The sequence below is a fragment of the Psittacula echo genome (genome assembly GCF_963264785.1).
Source record: "Psittacula echo genome assembly, chromosome: 4".
NCBI classification, from domain to species: Eukaryota; Metazoa; Chordata; class Aves; order Psittaciformes; family Psittacidae; genus Psittacula; species Psittacula echo.
In genome coordinates, this window is record NC_137738.1 from 6,488,663 (window position 1) to 6,515,249 (window position 26,587).

Genomic DNA, 26,587 nt, shown 5'->3' on the forward strand with positions numbered 1-26,587 from the left:
GCCCCGCGGCGACGCTTCCGGGCGGCGGCGGGAGGAGCCGGGGCTTCCCCCGGTGCATGGCGGGGCCGCGGAGCATGGGACCGGAGCGGGTGTGTCCCGAGGAGCCGGGGCCGCCGGAGGCCCCTGACGGCGCGGCGGGATGGAGCGGAGACGAGGAAGAGGAGGAGGAGGAAGAGGAAGGAGGCGGCGGGTACTTGTACCAGCCGCTGAGCCAGGAGCCGGAGCAGGGCCCTGCCGACGGGCCTCCCCCTGCCGCTGAGGCGGGCCCCGGCCTGCAGGAGCGGCTGCAGGTACCGACCGGTGCAGGGCAGAGGCTGAGCGGAGCCGGCGGCGGGGGAGCGCTCCTGACCCCCGCTGCCCGCCTCCCGCTGCAGATGCTGAGGCTGCACCTGCCCGACCCGCCGGCGGACAGCGACGACGAGGAGGAAGAGGAGGGGGCGGCGGCGGAAGGCGGCGCGGCTCAGAGCAGCCGCACCTCCATCCCCATGGACGCAGGTAACGGCGGCTCCGGCCGCGCCTTCCCGGTGCCCTGCCGCGGCCTCACGGCCTCTCTGTTCCCAGAGCACGTGGAGCTGGTGAAGAGGACGATGGCCGGTGTGAAGCTCCCGAGCCTGGGCATCCCGCCCTGGGCCAGCCAGATCTCGGAGGACCAGTGGAAGGACGTGGTGCGGCGCACGCTGCAGGCCCGGCACGGCCTCGGCGCGCCCAGGCCCGAGTGGAAGTGATGGGCACGCTGCGGCGCAGGGGCTGCCAACCCCGGCCCTCCCTCTGCCACGCAGCACCCGCTGCACTGGAGCTGGGCATCCACCGGACCGGCCAGCATCCACCTCCCAGGTTGTTCCGCTGAGGTTGTCCCACTTCCCTTCCTGCTTTGTCCTTCCTGGTTCTGGCTGGCACGTAAGTTGCTGTGATGTCCTTGTGTTGGCTTCCTCTGCCTCCGAGGAGCATGGCCGTGGGTTTCTGTACCTTTGTGTGTGTGTGTGTGAGGAGGGAGGGGGCTTGGCTGGCTTTGCCCAGGCTTCCTCGGGACAAACACTGGATTTGGAAGTCCCTCTCCACACTTAAAGCCTGGCCCCCCAGGCTGGGGGCTGTGTGTTGGAATAGCAGAGGTGGAGTCCAATGTTGTCTTTCCAAGAGATCAGTTTTATTTAGTTCTGTACATACAGGGACATCTGTACAAAATCCAACACTTTCATACTATGTAATGCTCTACTGAAAATAAAGTACACCATATGTACATATGAACTGTAAGCAGCTTAATACTTGTGTCCAGGGGGTGGATGCAGTAGTTAAGTTTTGCTTGTTCCCTTGGGAGGAGGGCGCCAGGTGAAGTGGAAGAGGCAGCTCCAGTTCTGTCCATTTGACTGACGTGGGGAGAGGCAGAGATGAGCAGCACTAATGCTAGAACCCAAAGGTTGAGCACGGGGCAGCCGCAGCGTGGCAGACACAGGTCTGCGCAGAGCAGTACACGTGGTGGGGAGGGCGAACACGTTCCCCCCTTTCTCACATGGTCCCCTTCTTAGGTGTCCAGGACACTGGAATGAATAGGCAGGAAACTAATGGTGGTAAGCAGAAGTTCCCTGACCCAGAACAAGACACACAAAGCTATGAGAACATCGAAGCTGTACAGCATGTAGCCAGGACATGTTCCCATCCTGCCACGGCCCATTCCTCTGGCCACAGGTCAGGGGCTGTCAGCAGAGACAGACCATCAGTAGGACAGTGACAGCCTCTGTGCACCACAACTCTGCTCCTTCTGCAGGCAGGGAAGAACAACTGCTGCCTAGCAGCGTGCAGGCTCCACTGAAAAGGAGGTGGTGGCTTGCAACGCCAGGCAAAGCACACAGATCGGGAAAGCCTGTACTGCACCGGGAGGAAGCCTGCCCAGCCCGAGCCCTGCTGCAGGAGACACTCAGCAGTCCCCTGTCCCTGCTGTGCCCCATCCAGCATCACCCAGAGCACGTCTACATGCTGTGCCAGGCATGAGGTAATTGATTGGCAGCTGACCATGAGCTTGAACTAATGTTCAAAATAAGTAATAACCTCCCTGAGGTGTTTGGTAAGTCTCCTGATGAACTGGCCTGTTGCACGAAGCGGAGGGGAGGCGGGGCCCTGTGTGGCTGAGGGTGGTCTCACACGTCCTTGTGCTCGCCAGCTGCTCCCGAGAGGTGGTGGCATGTTTACTGCGGGGAACTGAGAGCCAAACGGGGCAGCGGGTGCAGGATGCACAGGGGAAAACCAGCTTTGGTTGGGTTGGAGAAAGATGTGCTGCGCACCAGCAGTGAGAGTAGAGGGGACGAACCTCTGACCTAGGAATGGTTTACTGGTGAGGACAAGAAGATAACACCAGGACCTTCTGCAACATCCCACAATGCTGCAGAGCAGCATCAGACCAGCACTGGCCCCCTAAGCTATTGCAAGCCCACTTAAGCTGATGTGTCAAGAAAGCAGGCGCAGCAGGTAAGAAATGAGGAAGACTCCCTTTGCTATCACAAGCTGGCCCCTTTGAGGTGGCACCTTGGCCTGGCACTGAATCTGCACCAAAAAAAGGTAGGGAGAAAGCTGGATAACAGTAGCACCCAAGTGTGCTCTAAAGGTTAAATTAGCACAAGAAGTCCCTGATGCACCATATGATAACTAACAAGGGCCTCTTGCCACAGCAGGTGCCAGAGTGACAGAGCAAGGTGGACTTCTCTCAGAGCACCCATGGAAGCAGTTCAGCAGTAGCACCAAGCCATTGATCACAGAGAGGAGACAACTGAATACTCAGAAACTCAGCCTGGCCCCGTGACGTGTATCCATTGCTTCCACTCGTTTGCAGAAATTAGCAGCACAAGCTTCCTAGAAACCCTGGCCACTGCAGAGCAAAGGATGAGCTATAGCAATAAAGGGAGAGCTACAGGAGTATTTTAATTAAGCAGGTAGAGGAAGAAAGCAAAGTCAGTGGCTGACATCTGCTACAAAGCAGGAAGCTAATTCTGGGCCCACAATTAACCCAAGACACCGTGATGGAGACAAGTCAGTATGGACCAACACAAACAGCTGAAGGAATTCACTTTCCCACAGGAGAGCTTCTAAGGATGCTCTAAAGGGAGGGCTGCAATAGTACGTAGTGCCTGCACCCAGCTTTACTGGGGGTGGCAAAGCACTGAACCCCCACTCCACTGACAGGGGAATAGAACAAGGGGCTTGACGCAAAAGAAAGGTGGAAGCAAACATCTCTGGTGTATGTAAGACCCTCCAGCTGCAGAGCTGCACCCCAAGGCAGGGCAGAGAGGCAGCAGAGCCTCCCCAAAACTCTGCCCCACGCTCAGCTCAACCCCTGAGCACGGCAGGGTTTGGCTGCACAGGCAGCACAGGGCAGGCATGGCAGAGCCTTGGCACATGGGGATCGCAGCAGCACGCTGAGCCACGCGCGGTCACCTCTGGCCAATGCAGAGCCAGGGCAGCAGGGTCTGGCTCCCAGGCAGAGTAAGGATCAGGTGGCAGCTGGGAATGAAGCAGCTCCTACCCAGGCTGACACGATGGCAGGGCAGGCAGGCTCCCTTCACGCACACACACCCAAGGTGGAAAAGCAGAAGAAAGGAGGAAAAGCAGAAGGACATGACAGTGGTAAGATACAAGTTATAACGTAAACCCAGCTCTACCCTGGAGGGATGCAGATGGAGTGGAGGACAGGCACAGCTCACCATGTTCATTCCTTAGTTATACATGAGAACTGAGTGTGTTTCCGTGACCCCTGGGGGAAAGGGATGGGGCAGAGCTTCCCGAGCCAGCTCCTGAGCCTGTCAGATTGCCTCCTGGCTTGAGGTGAGGAACTCTTCTGCTCTCTTGTGGGCCTCCAGGGCTTTTATAGTGTAGACGTCCTGAGGAAGCTCAGATTTCCGGCGCAGCAAAACTTTATCCTTCTTAATGTCTTTCAGCATCTGCAGACAAACCAAAGGAGTCAGGAATCAGCAGAAAACTCCTCCACGCCTCCAGCCCTGCCATGCTCTGCTTCCAACTGCTCTGGGATATGCTGGGTGACACCACGGGACGCTGTGGAACAGGCTGAGAGCCAAACACAGACCAAAAGGAGGTGGAAAGTCCCACTTGCACTTTTTTCCAGAGAGGTAAGGTGAGATAAACCCCACTCTTCAGAGTACAGGTTGGTATCTAAAGATCAGGGATGAGAGTTGGGGCATTTCTCCTCAGAACACTTGGAAACTGGACCCTGGACTGACTATTCTGGTCTGAGAGTAGCTGTGGAAGGCCCCACGTCACCTACACACCTGCACAGCTTCTGTCTCCACCGTTTTCTTCAGTAGCTGTATGTCCTCCGCAGTTGGGGTCTCTGTTTCCATACAGCAGACAGGAGGCAATGGTGGAGGTGCGTAATACATGGGGTACTGCAGACAACACAGACAGTTGCGGAATCAGCATGCCACCCAACACCAAGCCTTCTCCTCCAGCATGTTAACACATCGCAGCATACTTCTTTGGCACCCACAGAGATAGCAGTAGGTACACAGACAGGAAAGCAGCATCTTCTCCTACCCAGTGCAGGAGCCATGGCACCATGTGTGTACAGCCACAGCTGAGACAGGAGTCCATACACATATAAACATGTACGTGCTCCCTATAAGGCATTACATGACCAGCACCCCCACAACCCTGTGTTTTGGGAGGGAAGGGCCACCACTGAGATCAGGTGCTAGAGCCTGCTTTCATGAGCTGAAGAAGTAGGTCAAGACCCCGCACATTCTTGTCTCATTCATCTTAGGCCCTGCTGTTACCCACCTGGGGGTTCAGCCGGGCCAGCTCCTCTATTTTCTGCCACATTTCTTCTCGTTCCTTCATCCTGAACCTTCCCCTGCAGAGACAGAGAAAGCACAAAGTGTGAACTCCTGGGGAAAGTGCATCTTTCACTCACAGGAAAAGCAAGAGACAGCAGGAAAGTGCAGGCGAGGGGGAAGAGCTGCTCCGTCCTTCAGAGGCTCTCAATTTGCTTTTGACATCTTACCAAATCTGGTTATCTAGGAGAGCAAAATGTATAACCCTGATAAGAACCCAACACAAGGTTTTCTGAAGCATAATTGGTCAGAGAGGCACTGGAGAGAGAAAAATATCATCTTAACATGAGCAGAAAACATCTTTGTGGCCTTCCTTTGGATTCGCTTAAGCAGGTCCATGTCCCTCTTGTGTTGGGAGCCTCAGAGCTGAATGCAATCACCTTGTAGGGCTCAAGAACAACTGAGCGTCTCCTAGAGCTTCCCACTGCCCGGAAGGGTTAGTCCTGCTCCCTCCACTGCCACCCCCTTGGCTCATCCAGGAGTGAGCAGCAATACTTTATGTCACTAAGTCAACAGAAAACAGGCCTAGGGAAAGAAAATAGTTTCCTTCTTGCTTACTGAACTGTCTCGGCTCACAAGGCACCAAAACCAGCACAAGGAAGCAGAAAAAGTGGGTTTTTTTCTCCTCTTCACAGCATCATGGTACTGGTACTTGCTGAGCTCAGATTTTTATCCCCATCATTTGCTCTTTGAAATTCCTGTTATTTTCTCACCTTTATTACTGGGAAATTGAAAATGCAATGTGCTCACCGCAGCAAAGCTCTGCAGAAAAGTGGCGAGAGCCCAAACATCTCTGCAAAGCTGAGTATCTTCTACATTGCAATTTATTTCCTCATGACCCAGCAAACTCAGTCACTCTCTTCCAAACTACCTGCTCCAGCAGAACTGAGAGGGTTTTTATCAGGGCACACATTCTACCTTTTCTCATCCCTCCACAGAGTTATTAGTGAGGGACCCTACTTTTTGACAGCACGATTTGTACCACCTTTCCATTTCCCCTCTGCCTACTGGCATCTACCATCTGTTACTGTACACCAAGGAGACTCCAGCATGAGCTCAAGTTACTTGGCAAGAATCTCTTACTCACTTCTGCTTCTCTGCCTTGTATTGCTGTGTGCAATCATCAAAAAGCTTTTGGTTCATCTCCATGAACAGCTTCAGTGCATTGTATATCAGCCCATGGATTGTCCTGCAAAGAAATGGGGAAAGAAGAACAAGTCTTGGTGGGATCCTCCAGGCCCTCAGCCCCGAGTTAGGACCAGTAGTGCAGACAAGAACTAACAGCAGCAGCAGCTCACATAGTACAGCAATGTGACAAAAGGTTTTCACACATTGCCAGCTCTTAGCATGGGAAAACTCCCTCCACAAACACAGAAAGAGTATGGCACAGGGAAAAAGAGACACAGAATAAAGAGAATACCACTGGGGCAGGTCTGCTCTACTGTGCTCAGACGAATGAGTGCAAAACCACACGTTTATTTCTTGCATTTAAAAACTGGAAAGGATGCCAGAGACCTGCCCAGGGCTGTTCTCAAGGGGGCTTTACCTAACCTAGCTTTAGTGCCTCCCACAGGTCACTTTGCACATACACAGCCACTTTTGGAGGCTGCCCAGCATTCAGTCATGAGCTTTGTCACTGAGCTGCCATAAACAGAAACATTCAGCAGCCCCTGCAGAGGTGGGAACCAGCACAAAGAATACCAGAGAAGAAAAGCTGACTTTTGTCAGCAGTTTATAGATAGGTCCCACTGTGCGTGAGCTCTCTCTGGCACAAGGACTCTCATGAGGAATAAAAACAAGTATTGAAGCTGTCTCTGAAATACCTGACCCAGAGGCAACAGATGAGAGACTCAGTGGACGGAGCTCTGTGCCTCACCAGCTCTACAAATAGAATAAAGAAGAGAGCTACAGCCCTGCTGGTTTTATGCAGGCTGTCTGACCAAGTGTTGGAGTACAGGAGGCATGAGAAAGAAGAGGACAATATGAAGTATTCAACCTGCCCCAAAACATGTTACTAGGGCTAAAACAAGGAGAAATAAGAGGAAAACACCTTCAGGACTTCTGCCATATCACTGGGAATGAGACAAGAAGGAAAGAAACAGCAGAATCATGAACTTTGACTGGGTCAGGAAGGAAACAGAACTGGTGAAGGGTTTCACATAAGAACATGAAAGTCCTTTCCTGAACTCTGATCAGAAGGGGCATTAACACTGAGAGTGTGTCGCTGTGCATCTGTCTCCACGCACACGTGCACATCGTGCACAGACACCATGTATGTCTGCATGTATGTGCCTGTCTGCAACGTGTCTGCAACCCTGTCTTTGGTACCACACTACCCTCTTAAGCTCCAGAGTTGCCCAGTCTCCCTAGAATTTACTATTGTTCATTTTTTCCCACCCTCTAGAAAAAGGGAAGATGACTTTATTTTTCTTCTTGTAGTTTCTGCTGAAAGATTTTAGGATCTCAGCTGTGGCCTGAGTATTCTTAGCTAATTCTTTAAAAGGAAGGGAGTTTTACAACTTGAATTAGCCAGGTAAAGAATCAACTGAAGAAGCAGCCAGAAGAAAAGAAGTTGATGGGAGAACCATAAAGCAAGCTAGCATTGAGGAATCAGTCACAGAGGGCAATGATTTGACATGGGACATGTGCCTGGTTAGTTCTGCTGTCTCCATTCTTCCTGTACTCAAGAAGTCAAGACACTACATTAGCCAAAGTCTCTGGTCATGGAGAACATAAGAATGAGCCTTAGTTAACAAGCAGCCAAAAGTCAGCTGGAAAACCTCCTGCACACCTCCAAGAGACTGGCAGCGTTAGTGACATGCAGGCATCAAACTCTGGGTAGACCCAATGGCCCCAAGGTGGATCACTGCAGGTCCTGACTCCTTGCAGAAACACGTCACTGAGGTCTGCGGTGGCACTTTTCCATGCTGATACTACTGACCCCTTGGTAGTAGGTCAAGGGATCCTGTATGCATGGCAGCAAGTGCCAGGGGACGTGGAAAGACGTACTTGTTCCAGTGACTCTTGGAGTTCTTGTAGAGTGCTGGAAACATGATCGGGAGGATTTTGGCTGCGTTATCGCTGATTAGGCTCATGATATATTCGTTGTTCCAGTAGTACAGTGCTCGCTCTGCCACCTGCAGCGGAAGAGAAAGCCAGACTTGGAGAGGCTCCTTCCAGTAACACTGGCGGCGCACAGGGAGACTGTGCGGTGCTGAGACCAGAGCTTGCCACCACCCAGCCAAGGAGCACCAATGACTTCAACACCCTCTACACAAGGCTTGAGGACAGTAACATTACCCACTCCACGTCCCAGCTCAGACTAGCTCCAAGTCTCCTTCATTTCCTCAGACTGTCCTGTAAAGCTCCATTCCTTCCATTCCTCTCTGGCCTTCCCCACAACAATCTTTCTAGGCTCTCGAGCACGCTTCAGTCACCAGGCCCACAATTCATCCCCTCATTGTGAGGGTGAAAACATGGAAAATCTTGGGGCAGCCACCCTGCTCTTATGAGACAAACAAGTCTAACAAGTTTCCACATACTGATAGATTCAACCACAGCTCTTCGTATTTAACCACAAATCTGGGCAATGCAGATCACCAAGCTAATTCCTGCATTTAGCACTAGCTTGAGAATGGCTTAAAAACCCAGGAAGAGGTTCCAGCTTTTAGATCTTGTTACGCCTTTGTCTGCTAGATTAACACACAATCCACTCAGAGAAAACTCTCCCCACCAACATGTTCAGAATCACCAAGAAGCCAGTGCCTATTTCTGTTCTCAGACAAGCTGCAGACACAGAGCCTGTTCAGCCTGACCATATGGGGCACCTTTGGGGTTAATTTTCTTAGGCTGTGAAGTGTTTGCACCTTCTCTGGGGTTTTCAATCATGTTTTTTAAAGAGCTGGCAGCAGCTGAGGGCTGCTATCAAGTACAGGATGCCTCTCCTCCAGCCTTTACCCTACTTTATTCAAGCTTCTTAGCTCCCTACTGTAAGTCCTTCCACACCCAAAGGTCACGTTAGTCCTTTGGTTCCCATCACCGCACCAGTAATCCATGTCCAGCTGGTTTCCGTCAGGCTCCCACAGTCCTTTCCAGGAAACAGTGATCTTTCACATACACCAGACTGAGCTCATTTTTGGCTTGTAAGCACATGATTCTGTACCTCTCTGTACCAAAAGACAGGCTGAAGCCAGTCTGCCTCGCTGTGCAGTCACACTCACTCCAGGAGGGGCCTATGTCACTATTTCACACCCCAGCCATACCTGGGCCAGCCCTGTGTTTCACCAGCAAGCTATCTGCTTCCTGGACACTCTTCATGGCAACCAAAAACAGTGAGCTAAGAATACCTGCTAGGAGCTACTGCTGTCCTACCACCCTTGACATTTTAAGCCTTGACTACCAGCCACAGAGATTGTTTTAGCCTGGTACTACAGCCAGTCCGTTTCAGTGTGAACAAGGAAGAAGGAGACTCAGGCACTTCTTCAGTACACCTCACCCTTTGCAACCAGCACCAGAATACTACAAAATACCTTCTCTACACTGGCTCTTTGGTTGGCCTCCTTCCAAAACTGCAGCCAGCTTGGTCTTACTGCAACAGGAGGACACTGGGTGGATCTCCTCTATGTCTGCTAGCCAAAACAGAAGGCAGACCTCCTTTACTCCAGCTCCAGCTGCTGCAATAGATGGTGCTGAAAAGCAGAGAGCAGCAGGAAAGGCTCCACCGATCCGCTTTGTTTTCTCTTTGGATGAGCCTGCTCTGTGGTTGTGGTGAGGATTCTCACCGCTTTCCACCACATGTCACCCCAACACTCACCCTGCTCACACCTCCATGATCCACAAAGACAAGCCCAAAAGCTGTGGTGGCACCCTCGCATGCCAAGTGGGTTACAAGCCAGTGCCCTGTCCCCTCCCTGAGCTGCGACTCACCTGGAAGTGTGGGCTGGAGACACACTTGGCCAACTGCCTGAACAAGGGCTCCATGACTTTCACAAACTCAGATGGCTCAATCACATCCAAGATCTCCTCCAGCTCATTCAGGAACATCACCTCCTTGGGACTGTGAGTTTTTGGCCAGAACTTCAGCAAGCCCACAATCACCTGAATGAAGGATATAGAGACAGTGTTAGAGGCTGGCAGTCAACACCAGCTGTGAAATACAGTTTTAAGGGTCTGGTCGCAACATCAGAAGGAAGCAAATTACAGAAGAGACTTTCTCAGAAAGTCATGGTGCGGAAGAAAGAAGAGAAAAGCCCAAACTCTGCCATGTTACATCAGCACTGCCCAGGCTGCTATGATTCTGTACTACAAGCACAAGCCTTAGAACCACTTTTTCCCCAAACACAGGTTAACATGCAAGCCTCAAACCAGGGTGGGCTGGCTGATGGAAGAGAGCAACTAATAAGATTGGAAACTCTATGGAGAAGGTCACTGAAGAATCCTTATTCAATACACTGCAGAGGGGGGTAGGAGCTGCTCTTTCAAACTCTGGGTACTCCAGCAACCTGATCCTGAAGCCAGCACTCAAGAGGAAGTTTACAGCAGTGGAGGGACAGCAGTGGGCAATGCAACAGCAAGATTAAACACATCTTGAGCATTACATTTCCACCAACTCCAGGGTTCTCAGCCAACAGTTTGGTACCCTCAGAGTTTATCATTACTCAGTCTGCCATTCAGTCAGCTCCAGTGACTCAGACATAATCTCTCCTACAGCTAAGGCGGTGCGAGGTGTGTCGAGTCTGCCTCTGCCACTACTGAGCACATCTGAGGCCTTGCTCACCTGGCAGTCACTCAGGCTGCTGTTAACCAAGAGCTACCACGTCAAGCCTTGCTCAGCAAGGCTCTGGGAGGCCCACTCAAAGCGAGTGTGGACCACGTGAGTGATCTGGCCTCTTTCCTTTTAGTCAAAACCTTCACAAGCAGGATGTTTCAACAGGACACGACCTGTGGCAATACAGCCTTGACACGTCTGGTTGGGACCCAATGCAACACCCACTGAAATTGGGTCATCCCACTGCTTTCCACAGCATCAAATCAGGTGTGGGTCTCTAACTCAGGGGCCACTGGCCCATTACAAGGAAAGCAGTGACGAGCTATGGGCCTTAATTGTTTGAATAAGCTGAAAAGTGAATCCTGGAAATATTGACAAATTTCTCTGTCTCTCTTCTCCCTCACCCTACAGTAAGTGCTTTGGCAGGAGGCTTTGGGCTGGATGTCAGCCATAGGAAGTACTCAGCATGATCAGGAAGCTACTGTATGCAGTTTATTTCAGAGCAGGCTTCTGGGAACACAGGAAATGGAGGAGCCACATTTAAAGGGAGAGCTGGGAGCTCTGCTTCAGCACTGCGCAGAGCTGAGGAGCCAGAAAGCTGGCAACAGTTGACCAGCTTCCTCCGAGCACAGCCAGGCTCACCACCAGCACGCACATTTCAGCCAGGGAACAGAACGGCCTCAGCTAGTGTTACTCATGAGAAGGCTCAGACTTTCTGGTCCTCCCTGCTACAGTGACACAAGCATGTGTTCTTTGGCCATCTGCTGTTTTGAGGCTGTGAAGCTCAGCACTGTAGAAGACATTTCCTGGCCTGCAGTGGGTGGAGAAACACTTGTCTCCTGCTTGCACCCTCTGCCAAGCTGCCACATAGCCTGGTTAACGCTGCAAGTCTGTGCTAACTGGAATATGTGAGCTCCCCATCGACACTGCTCACACATTTTGGATCAGTCTGTTTCCCAGCACTGCATCCTGAAGGCCAATGCATCTATAATTGCATTGTGGAGGAAACAAACTGATGCAAGAGCAGGCAGGAGAATGCTTTCATCAAGGAACAGTAGCTTGTCTGGGACCTTTGTGGCCCAGGTTCCTAACCTCATCCCCACAGTGAACTATCAGAGTGAACTATCACTGTTTCAGGGCCCTCACAAGCTTATGCTGGTTCCATCAGATATCACATGGCCATGTGTTTTGTCTCTGCAGCATTTGTCACGAGCTGAAAGCTCTGCCCTGGAAGGACAGCTTGGTATAGTGTTCCTTCTGCTACACCAAGATCTGAAGCACAAAGGAGAGCTATAGCTCACCTTCCTGAAGCTTTCAGACTTGCACATGAACAGCATGGCCTCTTCTGCTCACAGGGTACAAGGCAAACCCAGTAAACAACCCAGCTGACTCTCAGTTTCTTTAGCCTTTTTTCACCCTTGCTGTAGTCTAAAGAAGCAGAAAAGCTTCTGGGGCTTGACTGACACAGAAAGGTTAAGCGAGGTTACTCACTGGTTCTGTCAGGCTGCTGTCTTTCTCCAAGAACTGTACAACACAGTACGCCAACTGCAGGAAGCAAACATGGCAAGGTTAATCTCAGGTACGCTTGGGAAGCTCTAAAGTGCCACCACCACCCTAGGCTGGAAGTCACATTATGTCCTTCACAGTGTGCGTGATGAGTGCAGTTGCAGCTCTGAATCCAGCTCTGATGGCAAGTGAAGGCTCTAAGCCCAAGCAGGCAGGGCCTGAGCTCAGGACATCTGTGCAGCATAAAGAATAAAACTTAAGCCACCTAGAGCAGCCCCCAGCTAATACATTCAAATGCCAGCACAGCTGCACGCAGGGGAAGGGATAAACCTGACTATCAGAAAGGCCTGCTGCACAAAACCAAGGCTGGGAGAGCAGACATCACGGCTCAGTACTCACACTTTTCAATTCCTAGCCTGAGTCCTGATCTTCTATTATGTATTCCAAATTGCAATCAATTAATCTCTGTATCAGTCTTTCAGCCCAGCACATGGATTTCTGTTCATATCTCAGTGGTGACTAACAGCTTACGCACCACACACTGATGAGTGCAGCTCGGAATTTCACCTCTCGTTTCAGCAGGGCCCCAGTATTTCACAAAATTCCAGCATGGAAAGGCAAAGCAGGCCATGGCATTAAGTCAGCAGGAAATGGCAGGATACCCTTCTATCAGCCAGTGGCAAAAAGCACATGTGTGGCCAGGGCACCACAAGGCTGGGACAAACCATCACAGACAGGGACTAATGCAGAGCCCAAAACATCTCACAGCAAGCGTTTTGTACACCACAATCATGCAGCCCAGTAAATCGCACAACCACAGAACCAACGAGGTTGGAAAAGACATTCAAGATCATCCAGTCCAACCATTTCCCAGCACTGCCAAGGCCACCACTAACCCATGTCACTGAGGGCCTCGTCTACACAGTGTGTGAACACTTCCAGGGACAGTGATTCCAGCACTGCCCTGTGCAGCCTGTTCCAATGCCTGACTGCTCTTTGGGGAAGGAATTGTTCCCAATATCCAGCCTAAACCTCCCCTGGAGCAGCTTGAGGCTGTTTCCTTTTGTCCTATCCTTTGCTCCTTGGGAGAAGAGACTGACCCCCATCTCACTACAACCTCCATGCAAGTAGCTGTAGAGAGTGGTAAGTTCCCCCCTGAGTCTTCCCCAGCCCTGAGGGACACCACTAGTGACCGGTCACCAACTAGATGTGATGCCATTTACCACCACTCTTTGGGCTTGGCCATCCAGTCAGTTTCCAGCCTACTGATGAACACACCTATCCAGGCCATGAGCAGCCAGTTTCTCTAGGAGAATATTGGGAGACTGTCAAATACTTAAGTCCAAATAGACAATGTCCACAGCCATTCCCCCATAACCAGGTGGGTCACCTTATTGTAGAAGATCTGAGAATAGCTATAAGCAAGCCTGAACAACAGCTTCTGAAAGACGTAACTTGAAGCACTTCTCACCTGTGGGTGGTAAACACTGAGAGACTTCACCTTGTGCAGGGGTAACAAGACTCTGATGAGGAACATCTTGTGCTCTTCCTTCAGAGGTAAAGCAAACCCATTGATTATACTGAGAAGAAACAAGAGTCTCATTAATAATCTTTACCCAGCGAAAACACAGTATCTTTAACCTCAAAAGTGGCTTGCCCTAGCTCTCACTAGTCACTTGGAGAAAGCACCCACCAGAAGCATGGTCACTGGGGCCCAACCTGCACACCATGCTCAGCAGTTTACTTTATAGAACAGTGATACCGAATTAAACAAGCTTTTCATCGTGTATTGAGACTTAGACATGGACAAAGATACAAGGATTCTCAAGATAAGGAAGTCATGCAACAAGAGGACCAGATTTCTCTCCCAAACCAATGTAGGCCTTCCTCCTGTCAATAAGGTTTATTACCTAAGAAATAGACAAATGGCTGTGAAAGAAAACTGCTAGAGAAGCCTCTCAGGGTCATGAATTAGCGCAAACAAGAACATGTAGGTAACTGGCAAGACTAAACACACATTCAGTGTCCTTACCTAATGGATTTCCATAGAAGTATAAAACCAGTGGGGGTATTTCTGCCCAAATGACCACCATGACTCCCAGAGACCACTCCTCAAATCCACAGTGCCTGCACCATGGCCTTATCTACCCAAATTACATAGGCAATGAGGAAACCGGGTGAGCATTGCACAGAAGTGTGATGAATATGTCTATAATAAAGGTATATGAGCTGTAAACTGTCTCTTCTCAGTGTGTGTGAGAGGAGGAGTGATCCCCCATGCTCACAGTACTGCATCTGAGGAGAAGGCTACCACATTTATCAACAGGCTGGAGAGTATTTCCACTCTGTGCTTTGTCAGACTGATATCCCCCGGAAGAGGTGGCTCCTCTTCTGCAAGGGCTGCTGAAGAAAGGCACTGCCAGCTCATGCAGCACACTGGGCTGCGAGATCACTCACTATGGGGCCTTTGGGACTTCCAAAAGTGCCCTTACCTTCCCAGGATCTCCAGCAGTTCTGCAATCCCATTGTGGTGCTCTGTTTCATAGATGAACCTAAAGAAGAGAGAATGAGACGTCATTGCCAAATGCTGCATACAGTTTGATGAGCCAAAGGAAAGAAAACCACTGGAGATGGGGAGGTTCCTAGCAAATTAACAGAACTCCAGGACAACAGGGCAAGGTGTAAGAGAGAGAAGCAAATAAATTCATGGCCCCTAGATCAGCTAAAGCTCACACATCCCAACACATGCTCTGTGTGCACTGAAGACAGTGATATCACATCCTTTCTGCTCTTAAACACCAGTGAACGCTGTCCCTACCAAAGTAGTGTGGCATAACTGAGTCACTTTGCTAATCACAACATGGATCACAGACACACAGCCTAGTGCCCCAAATTTACCTCCCTGATTGTCCCACTCACTCACTCACTAGGCCAGTGACACTATGAAACATCGCACCTGTAAAATATATTGTTGATCTGCCGCCTCACATACGCTCGCAGACCCAGGAACTTCCCATAGATCCTGTGCAGAATAGTCTTTAGGAAGTCTCGTTCTCTGGGGTCTTCACTGTCAAAGAGATCCAGCAGCTGTGGAGAGAGAAATTCAGTCCATGTCTGCATGCTGCCAGCCTGGGCAAAACTAACAGCAACACAAGCTGGAACCATCAGTGGCACTGTGATGGGCTGCACACTCTACAAACCTGTGTCCCCCTCCCAGGGTTTCCCCCTGCAAGGCCCCAGTGCCCCCCTCCACCTGGACAATGAGAGATGAGTTCCAGTGACTACAGCTCATCCACACTTGCCCTGCGCAGAGAATTCTGGCTGCTCGTTCAAGACTAAACAAAAGGAAAAAGAAAACCCACATCACCAAGCACCTGCTGACGAAGCTGGACTGCTTGAACACCTGGACCAAACCCTGCTGCGTGTCCTTCATAAAGGTGGTGCACAGTGGCAGGGGCAAGGACTACTTACAGACAGTACAAACTTCTGGTCGATGTATTTCTTGGCTACGTTTGGTTGAAAATCAGGTGATTCCAGGAACCGGAGGAAGAACTCATACACCAGCTATGGGGAGAAGGAAAGATCACTCAGAATCCCCCCTGTCCTCTCACCAATGTTTACTTCAGGTTTCAAAGGTTTTCCTTCTCCTTAAGGATGTGGGGAAAGGCTGGGAAGCCTGAATAGGAGCACAGAAAACACAGGAACCCATTTTCTCACTCAGTGGGATCAACTTGGCTGCTCTTGCTCTGACGGTGGCTCACAACTGCTCCAGGGCTTGGAGCAGCCTGGTCTAGTGGAAGGTGTTCCTGTCCATGCAGGGGGTTGGAACTGGATGAGCTTTAAGGTCTCTTTCAACCCGAACCAGTCTGGGATTCTATGATTCCCTGTCTTTTCTGGTCAAACGTTTGCCCCCAGTAAATGCAACTGAATTATAGTGGCATATAGGAAATGTTAGCAGGTGCAAGCACAGGCTTTGCTTTGGCATTAAGCAGTCCTCTTCCTCCATGTGCCTCTCATGGAGCTGGGCAAGGAGAGGATCATTGAAGCAGATAGGGGTGCTGAAGCTATCACTTCAGTAGCTATTCACTGCTACTGAAGCCCAGAAGAAGACTCTTGAGCCTTCGTGAGGGACATTACCATTGCTGGGAACTGCTTCTTACACAGGCAATACAGCACAACTCCCTCTCTCTCAGTCAAGTGTTCACTCCCAGCCTACCTCAGGGCCATGTGGAACTACAGCCATCTGCAGGTGAACGTGGCACACAGCCATCAGCCTGTTTCCTGGACACTCCTGCTGCCTGCATTGCATGCAAGCCACCTCTGACCTATGGGTATCAGGCCTGGCCTCTCCTGGTCCCCATGCCAGGACCCCTTGCAGGCACCAGCACTACATGTACTCCCTAGAGATACGTTCACCAGATGTCTATCCCCACTCCTCTTCCTCCTCACCTGCAGGTGTGGCCAGGCAGCCTCTAGTGTAGGCTCATCTTCCTCAGGGTCAAACTCCGCACCTGTGGGATTGGATGATGGCGGGAGCGTCCGGAAGAGGTTCACTGAAAACTGAGGTGAGTGAAAAGGTGTGTGAGTAACAGCCCTGCACCTCACCATGGTGCTTCCCATAGCTAATCCCCCACTGCAGAGCAACAGTGATCTGCCATAGCTGTGCCAAAGACAGATCCCCCTCCAGATGCGGTAGGGTTACAGTCTGCATATGAACTCTGCAAGTGTAATCTCCGCCATAGACAAGAGTTTCCATCTCCCTTGACACCAGGTAGTGTCACCCTCTACCCTCTGTGTCTTCTCCTTCTGGGGCTCAGCAGATGATAAGGCATGGGTAGGACTGGGGTGAGACTTCTCCTTGACAAATCCCTATCCTTTCCTCCCACCCAAGCTTCTGAACAGTCCCCATTTCTTTGATAGACACACACAGCAGCCCCATGTCCTACCATGATAACAGCTTCAGGATAGATGGCCTCAGTGACAACATCACGGTTATGAGTGATGTATTCTACCATCTCGTTGAGACCTGCTCGCTTCACCTCCTTGAACTTCAGGTCACTGAGGGGGTCAGAAATGAAGTCAAAAAGCACGCAGCACTGCCGCAGCTTCTGAATGAAAAGCTCTTCTCGTTCATGTGGAGGAGCATCTGTCAGAGAGAGCAGGAACACCTTGGAGATAGGCAGAGCATCTTCCTGGTTTGGCCAGGTACCAGTGTGGTTTCCTCCCTGTCCTGCATTCCCCCCTTCCCTGTCACAGTCCCCCTTGAGGTGGTGGGAGGAGGCAGAGGCAGTGTCATCCCTGCTTATGGAGATGGGACAGTGGAGACAGAGGGATTGCAAGGCCTCTGGAGCAACTATCCCATAAGGCAGTATTAAACATGAGAAACGTTTCTGATCTGACAAGCACCGATCCCTTCCCAGTACAAGGTGCACTGGAGAAAGAACTCAACTAGCTCCCATCGCAGACCAGAGACATCCATGCCCTGCACCCCAGCCACAAAGGGAGCAGGACAGAGCACACTGCAGGCTAACCCTCTTCCCAGACAGCAGCCCAGAAGAGAGGGGCCAAGGTGGCCGAGGCCCTACATTAACAGCATTCTCTTTTTTGATATGTCGCCATTGGGAACTATGCACTGCTAAGGCCAGGCAGGCAAACTTAACCTTTTGCTTGCAGAGTGGCTGCTGAGCTGCAAGGCAGTTGCTCTTCCTAAAAGGACTGCCTGTTTCTGTGGGCAATGTCAGCAAAGGGTCTGGCTGAGTGACTGCTGAAAACGCTTTCTCCTTGTTCACACTTAAGTCATGTTTAATTGCACCATTATGTAGACTAACTGCTAATGTTGGGTAATTGCCCGAAGGTGGACAAGTTCAATAGCACTAAGGTAATTTACAATGGAAACACAAGCAGGAGGAGGAGGAGGCCTGGTCCTCTCCAGGGAACAGGTGGATGTAGAAACAAGAGACTGCACAAGGACCTCTGCACTTCATCACCTTCCTACACAACCAAAGAATCTGAGGCAATCCTAAACACATACTAACACAGGGGTTTAAATCAGTTCAAATGGGAAGGTAAATAGTGAAGTTCACAATGAACATTCTCCTTTCCTTTGAGGCTATCCATCACTGATCCTCAACCCACTGCCAAGCCAAGCACCTTTCCCAGAGGCATCCTGGCTGCACTGCTGGCAGGACGCTGCCAGGGTCACTTTGGGAAGAGCTGTTACACCACCAAACCCTGCCTAGAGCAGGCGTAGCTTGCCATGCAGGGCAACCCCATCGGGCAGCTTCCTTACCTTTAAGGGCTGGGAGCTTTTGGAGTTCCCGGTTTTTGCTCAGATTGAAGCGGGAAGAGCTGTGCCTGCGCTCCTTCTTCACAATCTGGGGTCCCCCTGAGTACTTGATCTTATTCAGCTGGGTTGGGGGGGGAGCACTGTTACTGGGCCGCTTATTTGAAGCTGGTGGCTGCTGCTGCTGCTGCTGCTGCTGCTGCTGCTGTTCCTGAGAAGAGAATAAAACAACCCATAAGCTTTCAGCTACAAGCCTCATGAGCCATCAGCATCTTGCACTGAAGAAACCAGGCACGTTTTCCACTGTTGCACTTGCAGTTTGGTGCATCTCACCCGCTCCTTCAGGGCTTCTGACCCGCTGGTTGCATTTGTAGCATACCTGCAAAGGGAACATCGTGTTTATTCATGGCTGTGAGGCACCACAAAGACACCAGAGCTTCGTGGCACAGTGGCTGCTAGGGATACGGACAGCAAATCCATGCCTTGCAATAAGTGACAGGAGTTTGTTGTCACAAAATAAAAGCAGAAATAAGAACTTTCTGTGGCACAAACAGAAATGTCAGGGTGTCACTGACCCCGATCACAGCACATAGCAAGCAAGTTCTGCAAACTAGCGAGATACTCCTTATCCTTGTGCAGGGAACCACCTGCAAAAAGCAAAGCAGCAGGTAGTAGACAGCAGACATGAGGGCCCTGGGAAGGCAACAGTGAACTGCTGCACTCACAGACCAGGAGCCTACAAACCACACAGGCCATACCCAAAGCTTAGGCTTTCCCAACCCACCCTAGCTGCTCTCTCCATCTTCACCTTGTCTCAGCCTCGCTGCTGTCTGGACTTAATTTGCTTTTTCCCCATCAGCCCTTCAGAAACACTTTCTTGTTTCCAGCAGAAACTCAAGCTAGTGTTTGCTCAGCTCTGTTCTGACCTCGCTGAAGCTCTGCTGGTTCCAGTTCCACCTGGGCCATAATGGCTTAGTAACCAACACAACTCATGGAAAACTTAATGTGGAAGAGGGCAACAACCCACAAGGAAGCCTGTAGCAGAGGGCTTAGCTGCAGACAGCACTCAGCCTACGCTGGCTCTGCTGTGTGAGCCCAGCAGCGCTCCCTTCCTCAGCTCTGCCACATCCTTCCTGCTGGTGCATAAAGCCAAGGAGCTGCAAGGTGAACCTATTTAAGACACAACAGGGATAGTGCAATGGATGGGGAGCAGAAGTGGTGAAATCCTTGGCCATCACCTTTCCCTTCCCCCATGAACTCCCAGCTGCCACATACAGCACAGCACTACAAACACACCCCTTGAGAACACCGATTTTGAGGGAGAGCACCAGCAGTGCAGAAGCTCATTAGAGCTCTCCTCCAAATGAGATATAGCCAGTCTCCTCCTGTGAGCAGCAGCTGAGCTGCAGCTTACCCTGCACAGTCCTTACCCTGCACTGAGGCCTGATGGTTTCCAAAGACATGAAGCACAGCACCACAGTGCAGGAGTTACTGTACCCACAGCATGCAGGGAGACAGCAAGGTAGGAATAGGGAAAGCTGCCTACAAAGAGACACTGTGCAAAGACTCACTGTGCAAAACAGTGCCCAACACAAAACACCAATTATTTTGTCGAGCCCTTAATTTGAAGCAGAAATCAGAAACATTTCTGTTCTGGTCTGGCTTTGCTTGAAGGAAATCTTAAGAAGTCCTGCTTCATGCTCAGCTCCAAGCCAAGGCTGGGGGAGAAAACAAGATTTGAACTCTTTTCAGTTTAGATTTGATCTAAATTTCTTTCATGGAGCAGCACTGTTCCACAATGAGAGGAGGGAGCAAGACGAGGTTGTGATGAAAACATCTGTATCTGTCAGACAAAGCAGGCCCAGGATACAAACTGGAGGCAAGATATCCTGAACAGTGGTCTCAACTCAGTTAAGTCAGGCTGAATCCTTTTTGACAACCTTCCAAGAATGAGTTGTTCATTCCTCACCCCGATGTTTGGGTATCAGGGCAGCATGAGACACTCAGATGCTGCCCACATGCTTTTTGGAAGGTTAGTCCTCTACATCAGTCTCCTTCCACAGGGAATAAAAGCAAAATCTGAATGATGAGAAAAGATGGTACAGAGGGAAACAAAAGATGTACCAGCGGCCTCACGGGGAACACTGATGGAACCAGGACACATGGGTGATTGAAACTGTCAGGATACACCTGTGCACTCCCCACCCACCTAGAAAAGCCACAGGTAGAGTTCTGAGCATGATGTGTGTACCCCAGGCTAAGAGGCTGTGGCCACACTGCCTTCATCAGGGCTCTACAAAAGTCCTTGCCATCAGCTTCTACAGCTTTCAACAGCTGAAGGCACGAAGAGAGATCAAGCACAGCTTCAGGTTTAGCTGCCATAGAACTATTCAAGAAACAGAAATACACATACAAAAATCACACAACTGAGTTCGCTAGAGAAAATCCAGCAATGGGGAAGGGCCGCAGCGCTCAGAGGCATTCAGGTCACTTCTATACGGACTTTCTGACATCAAGCTGAATACTTGCTTTCAGGAGGTGCCTCCTGTGGCAGGCCTGCTCTTCTTCTGCCCTCCTACCTTGGCCTCATGAATCCAAAGAGGTTCATTTTAAGGTTCCTAACACTTTGCTCCCTGAAAACACAGGGCTGTCTCTTAAAACGGAAAGCTTTTCTCTTAATGCACAGCTATCAACCCCACAGACTGCATCCCTGACATCAACACCAGGTGACCACTCCATGGCTGCAGCACACCAACCTGATGAAGCTCAGCCCCCTCCCGACAGGCAGGGCTCAGGCCCAACTCCTCACAGCAAGGCTTGGGAGAGCACAGTCTGCCCATGAAGAGCTGCCCAGGGAACAGAGCAGTGGCCCCACCTCACCTGCTGCAGTGGAGCAGTGACTCCTGACAACAGCCCCAGTTGCAACCACGCTCAAACACCCCCAAGCACAGGCTCCCTGGCTCTGTAGCACTTCCTCCCCACTGGTTCCCACCATCTCTCCTTCCCTTGCTAGGAACTTGCCGGCACATGTCAATGAGCCCCAGGCCCTGGGCTGGCTCTGTGTCATTTCTCTTCACCCTGGGCTCCCAAGAACAGAGACTCTCTCCTCCCCAGCCACCCTGAGCTGTGCCAGCCTCTCCTCTGCTCTCCTGCCCGCATATGACCTCACCTTTGCAGGCTCTCCTCCCACAGCTGGGTGCATCGCCACTGGGAAAGCCCTTCTGCCTCACTGGTCCCTTGAGCATCCCCCGCTTGCTAAGCTCCTCAGCCCAGATCTGCTCTCAGCTCCTCCTCCTCCTCAGATGACTCTTCCCTTCCCATCCCTCAAGTCAGTACCTGCTCTCTTTGTCTGCTGTTACACAGCGCCCTATTAAAAGCCAGCTCTGCCTCACAAGTAACATCAACACACTGTAACGCCTGTCTCTGAATAATGAATTTCAGGTACCGCAGTAACAAGCCCCATGGAGATATCTGCAAAACACGTAATACAGCAGCTCAGTGAAAAGGAGCACCTTCTCCCAGAGCTGCAGATCTCATCAGCAAGGCTCCAAGCTGCCCTCCAGGCTGCAGCACAACTCCTCTTCACTGCTGCTGCTAATCCCTGCTCCCACTTCCAGGTCATTAACTCTCCTCCCCACCCAGCTGCCTCTCCCAGGCTTTTTGGTCAGGAAGAGTAACTCTTTCTCATCCTCTCATTCAATCTGCCTTGGTCTCATATATTATTTCTTTTTTTCTCCTTAAACAGACACTGAGAAATTCTCTCCATTCATGTTTCCATCATTTTCCAGAGGGAATGAACTAAACAAACCTTTTTATTTCCCATTCTCTGCTCTCATGATTTCCTCCCCTGCTCCTGTCTCTTCCTGAGTAAACCGCCCCCCCACCTTCCCCTCCAAAGCCGAGCTCTGCTGGCTTTTCACCTCACATGGCCTCACCCTAAGTTGAGCATCTAAAAGAGCACTGCGCTATCCCTGTACTTATGAGGGAACACAAACACTTGCCTTCCCTCGTGGGGATGCATCTGCCCTTCCAGATCAGCTCCACTAAAAGCTCCTCCAGTGCAGAGAACAAAGCACTCTGCTTAAGGGTTTCTGGACTTGCTCCGAGCCTCTTCATCTCCCTCAGCCATAGGGAGATCCCCATAGGAGGTCCCTGTCTGCTCCACTTGCTCAGGTGTGTCAGACCAGAGCTGCTCTTCAACAAACAACTCATTCCACCAGCCAGACAACTTGCCTGCAAAACAAGTCACAGCTTTCTGGACCAGGATAAATTAGGGCTCCAAGGAGCAGAGAGGAAAGTGCATACTGGAAAAGGGCTGCCCAAATGCTGCTCTCCTGCTGGAAGCCCATTAAGCATCTATTGTGATCTAAAGAAAAAAGACAATTCTCTTTGGTGCACACAACTTTCACCCTAAAAAAGGCAACCAACCAACCAACCGTAACTCCATGGAGGAATTTACGGGGCACAAAACTCTCACAATGGCATCAGAAGCGTCCAGGCTAGGCTCAGCCCATCAACCCCACCAGGCAACACCACTCCTGGCGCTTCATGAGTCAAACCACCTCCTGCTTCTGACACAAAGGAGTCTCTCTCTCAGCACACATTACCTAATTCCTCACAGTCCCCCAATGTGAAAGTCAAAATACCTTTCTGTTCTTCCTGAAGAGCAGGAAAATCGCATTCAAACTGGCATACATTTCTTCTTATCAAGCAAAGAGCTCTCTTCCATTCTGCAGCAGAGCAGTCCAGAGACAGGAAAGCACCCAGAGCAAACAAACTTCACTGCAAGCTCAAGAGGGAAAGGGAGAAGAGACCAGTGGCAGTGCACACTGCAGAGGTGGCTCCTTTCTGCTCTGCTCTCTGTTCCTATGATCAAAGGAGACCCAGCTTTCCATCTTAAAGAAGGGCTGGATTTTCTTTGGAGTATGAGGAAGTGGCTGCATATGTTTTGTGGGAGGGAAGGTTAGACGCAACACTTCTAAGTCTCTCTTGCGCCCAGGCATGACCAGACATTACATGCCATCTCAGGTCGCAGAAGGAAGCTTGTAGCCTGCACTACTCTTCCTTTCTTACTGCACCACTTGCAACCAGGAGAGCAGCGCCACAGCCCAGTGCTGATTTGGATGGGGTCACCAGTGCTCTGCTCCGATCCATCACCCTTATATTGCAAGCCCTAGGCTTCCCTTCCTCTCCCCAGAGCTGTGAGTTCAGCAGCCAACGAGTGCCAAATAAATAAAAGGTAAGCCTGACCCCAGGATGCCAATGCAGGAGTCCTCTCACTTCCTCAGAGCTGGCAGACAGCTCTCCCAGCAAGCTGTTTTCAGCTGTACAGACAAAATAAAATGGGCAGAGGCCAAAATCAGGATGGGATGTAAAAGCAGGATGTGCAAAACTGCTGCCTCTCCAAGGCAAGCAAACTCAGCTTCTCATTTCTTGCTGGCCAAGTGGCAGGCTGGCCATAAGCATAGCTTGGGCCCTGAAACCAAGCGGCTGGTAGCAGGGACGTCTTCTGAGGCTCTGCAACACAAGTCTGTGCTTTGAAAGAGACTCTAAACCAACCATTTATTGACAACAATCACCCCACTGAACTACAGATTTCTTCCTGCTCTTCTTTAGCCTTACATGTCTCCTATCCCCAGTCCTCCACATTACAAGTGCAACGTGTTCCAGACAAGACTGGAGCAGAGAGGCTTGAATGGACGCAGAAATGGCACAGCTCGTTTGCCAAAGTGTAGTATTAATAAATGACCCACACACACATGCAAGCTCCCTTGGACACACATACAACACTCTTCAGAGCCAAATCTCAAAATCCACAACCACACTGGTTTTGAGTGCTGGACATACTCAAATCTACCAGAAAGGTTCCAGTTTACCCACATTTTGTTAATTCTAATCACAGCATATCATGTTATCACATTCTGCTGATGCCATTCTAACACATCCAGCTTGGCAACATCAAACCAGGAGTGAGACTCTGCACAGCTGGGAATACAGGCTGTACCTTCTTGTGAGTAATGTGCTCAGCAACAAGGCTGTTCTATCAAAGAGCCATTTCATCTCCAGCAGTTTACCTCTATACTTTCACGTGTCCTACCCATTCCTTCCTAATATCACTCCTCCAGAAAACACCTCAGAAGAACATGTTCCTTTTCTATTGCTCCTCATGAACTCCCACTCTGACACAAGGTGTCAACAGTTTACTGTGCTTTGCTCTGACAGAAGCAAGGAAGATGATCCCGTCTGTCAGGCTTTCTCCTTCCTGATAACTGTGGCTCTTTCCACTCTGCAGCCACCTCTGTCACCCTCTGCACACCTCTGTGAGCAGCGCTCACCATCAGTTCCATGCCAAACCTTTTTATGCAGGGCTGTAGGGCATGAGACTCATCTTGTCTTCCATAGCCATCATTTCCTTTGGGACAAGTTCCAAGGGGAACTAACTTCATCTTAACTTTAGTCTTGGCTACCGTTTTCTCTGTGTCCTTACACTCCTAGTGACACACTGTGCGGTAGAGCAGCACGAAGCAGTTAAAACGAAACATGTTATTCCTCCTCATGCACACTGCTGCATCCGATGAGAAAGCCTTACCTCTTCCGAATTCTCTGCCCCTCCATCCTTCCCGCCACCGCTGCTGCCGGCCTTTGTGCTGCTTTTGGTAGACTTCGGGGACTCCTGAAACGGCGAGAAGACGTTCAGAGAACATTTCACCTTGTGCAGAATCACGGCATCCCTTTGCAGAGTTCAGCGGCGCGCTGCCACAGCCCACCCCACCCCTGCAGGAAGCCCAGCTCCGGGCCCTCGCTCGCGGCCCTTCTCCCTTCAGAAGGGTAATGACTGAAGCACTGCTCGCCCCGATCCCCCCCCCCCCCCCCCCGCGGGTGACGGCCCCGCGCCCGCCCAGCCCTTTCCCGGGGCTGCCCGCAAGGTGCACGGACACCGCCAGGGCCGCAGCGGGTGAGCGTGCCGCGGCCCGCACCGAGGGGCGGCTGCGGTGGAACGGCGGGGCCGGGGCGCGGGTGTGGCCGTACCTCGCGCACCGGGGGCATCGCCGCGCTGTGCCGCGCCGCGCTCGCTGGGATCACGGAAAGGAAAGGCGGGGGGGGGGAGGCCGGGTGCCACCGGTACCGACGCGCGCCCCCGCCTCCCTCCTGCACCACCCGCCCCGCCCGTCCCGCGCGCCCCCGCCCCCTGCCGGCCGCAGCCCCGCGCGCGCGCGCGCCCCCGCCCGAGGGTCCGCGCCGAGGGATATAGGCCGCGGGCAGGGAGGGCAGCGGGAGCGGGCAAGCGAGCACCGGGTCAACGCCCGACGGGAGGGGGGGTTGGGGGGGAGGCCACACCCGCCTCCCAGCGCAGCCCTGCCCCATCCCGCCCCGCCGCACCTTCTCCTTCTTCAGCTTGCAGGGCATGATGAGCGCTGGGCCCCAGCCGCTCCGCGCCCCGCCGCCGCCGCCTGCGCCCGGGCCCGGCCGCAGCGCCCCGCTCCCATTGGGCCAGCCGCGCCGCTCTGCCTATCAACAGCCGCCGCTGCCGCCGTGCGGCGCTGACGCAGGGCAGCGGGCTTTTCCCATTGGCAGAGCCGCGCACGGAACGCCCCCCGCGAGGCGGTGCAAGGCGGGGCTGCGGGCAAGCCGCTCTTCCGGGGCAGAGTGGCCTCGGCAGTGCCCGGGGGTCTCCCATCGGGAAGCGGCTCTAAGGCCGCACTGAGTGAGGACCGAGCTCCCTAGGGGAGGCGCGGGCAGCTGCTCGGTGCTCCCAGGTCCCCGGCTGGAGGCCTTGCGCGGCCGCCTGCGCCTTGGGAAGAAGAGCATGGATCCCCTAAGGCGGCCGCAGGAGCTGTGTCCCACCTTGGTGGGGTCGAGGACACCCTCAGCAAGTCGTCACGCTGGAGGGAAAGGATAGGATCCAGAGGGACCTGGAGAGATGGGACCATGCGAACATGATGGCGTCCACAAGACCAAATACAAGGTCCTGCCCCCGGGTCGGGGCAATCCCCAGTACAGACACAGGCTGGGGGAAACCGGATGGAGCAGCCCTGAGAGGGACTTAGGGTGTTGGGTGACAAGAAGCTCCCGCTGACCAAGCTTCAGTGTGCACTTGAGCCCAGAAACCAATCGTGTCCTGGGCTGCATCCCCAGAGCATGAGCAGCAGATGGAGGGAGGGGATTCTCCCCCTCTGCTCTGTTCTGGTGAGGCCCCCC

General features: G+C 52.0%; 2 protein-coding genes across 5 annotated transcripts; one reads left to right on the forward strand and one right to left on the reverse strand.

The window, feature by feature from the left end:
• Positions 1 to 11: 11 nt before the first annotated feature.
• On the forward strand, positions 12 to 1,253 carry MEA1 (male-enhanced antigen 1). 2 transcript variants are annotated; one of them, XM_080615172.1, is made up of 3 exons: positions 12 to 290; positions 375 to 495; positions 562 to 1,244. In XM_080615172.1, exons 1-3 carry the CDS (start codon positions 57 to 59, stop codon positions 723 to 725), a joined length of 519 nt encoding a protein of 172 aa, XP_080471298.1. In that variant the 5' UTR covers positions 12 to 56; the 3' UTR covers positions 726 to 1,244. The 2 variants fall into 2 exon arrangements, with proteins under 2 accessions (XP_080471298.1, XP_080471297.1); XM_080615171.1 differs by having other exon boundaries at positions 375 to 1,253.
• A 168-nt stretch (positions 1,254 to 1,421) lies between these two features.
• On the reverse strand, positions 1,422 to 25,842 carry PPP2R5D (protein phosphatase 2 regulatory subunit B'delta). 3 transcript variants are annotated; one of them, XR_013956572.1, is made up of 17 exons: positions 25,769 to 25,842; positions 24,978 to 25,061; positions 18,395 to 18,599; positions 17,052 to 17,251; positions 16,555 to 16,665; positions 15,577 to 15,669; positions 15,062 to 15,192; positions 14,598 to 14,657; positions 13,577 to 13,685; positions 12,091 to 12,144; positions 9,759 to 9,929; positions 7,842 to 7,969; positions 5,920 to 6,021; positions 4,780 to 4,852; positions 4,272 to 4,388; positions 3,690 to 3,926; positions 1,422 to 1,535 (listed from the first exon to the last, which is right to left on the reverse strand). XR_013956572.1 is itself a non-coding variant. In XM_080615165.1 (16 exons), exons 1-16 carry the CDS (start codon positions 25,793 to 25,795, stop codon positions 3,789 to 3,791), a joined length of 1,803 nt encoding a protein of 600 aa, XP_080471291.1. In that variant the 5' UTR covers positions 25,796 to 25,842; the 3' UTR covers positions 1,967 to 3,788. The 3 variants fall into 3 exon arrangements, 2 of the variants coding, with proteins under 2 accessions (XP_080471291.1, XP_080471292.1); XM_080615165.1 differs by lacking the exon at positions 1,422 to 1,535 and having other exon boundaries at positions 1,967 to 3,926; XM_080615166.1 differs by lacking the exons at positions 1,422 to 1,535; positions 12,091 to 12,144 and having other exon boundaries at positions 1,967 to 3,926.
• Positions 25,843 to 26,587: the final 745 nt, after the last annotated feature.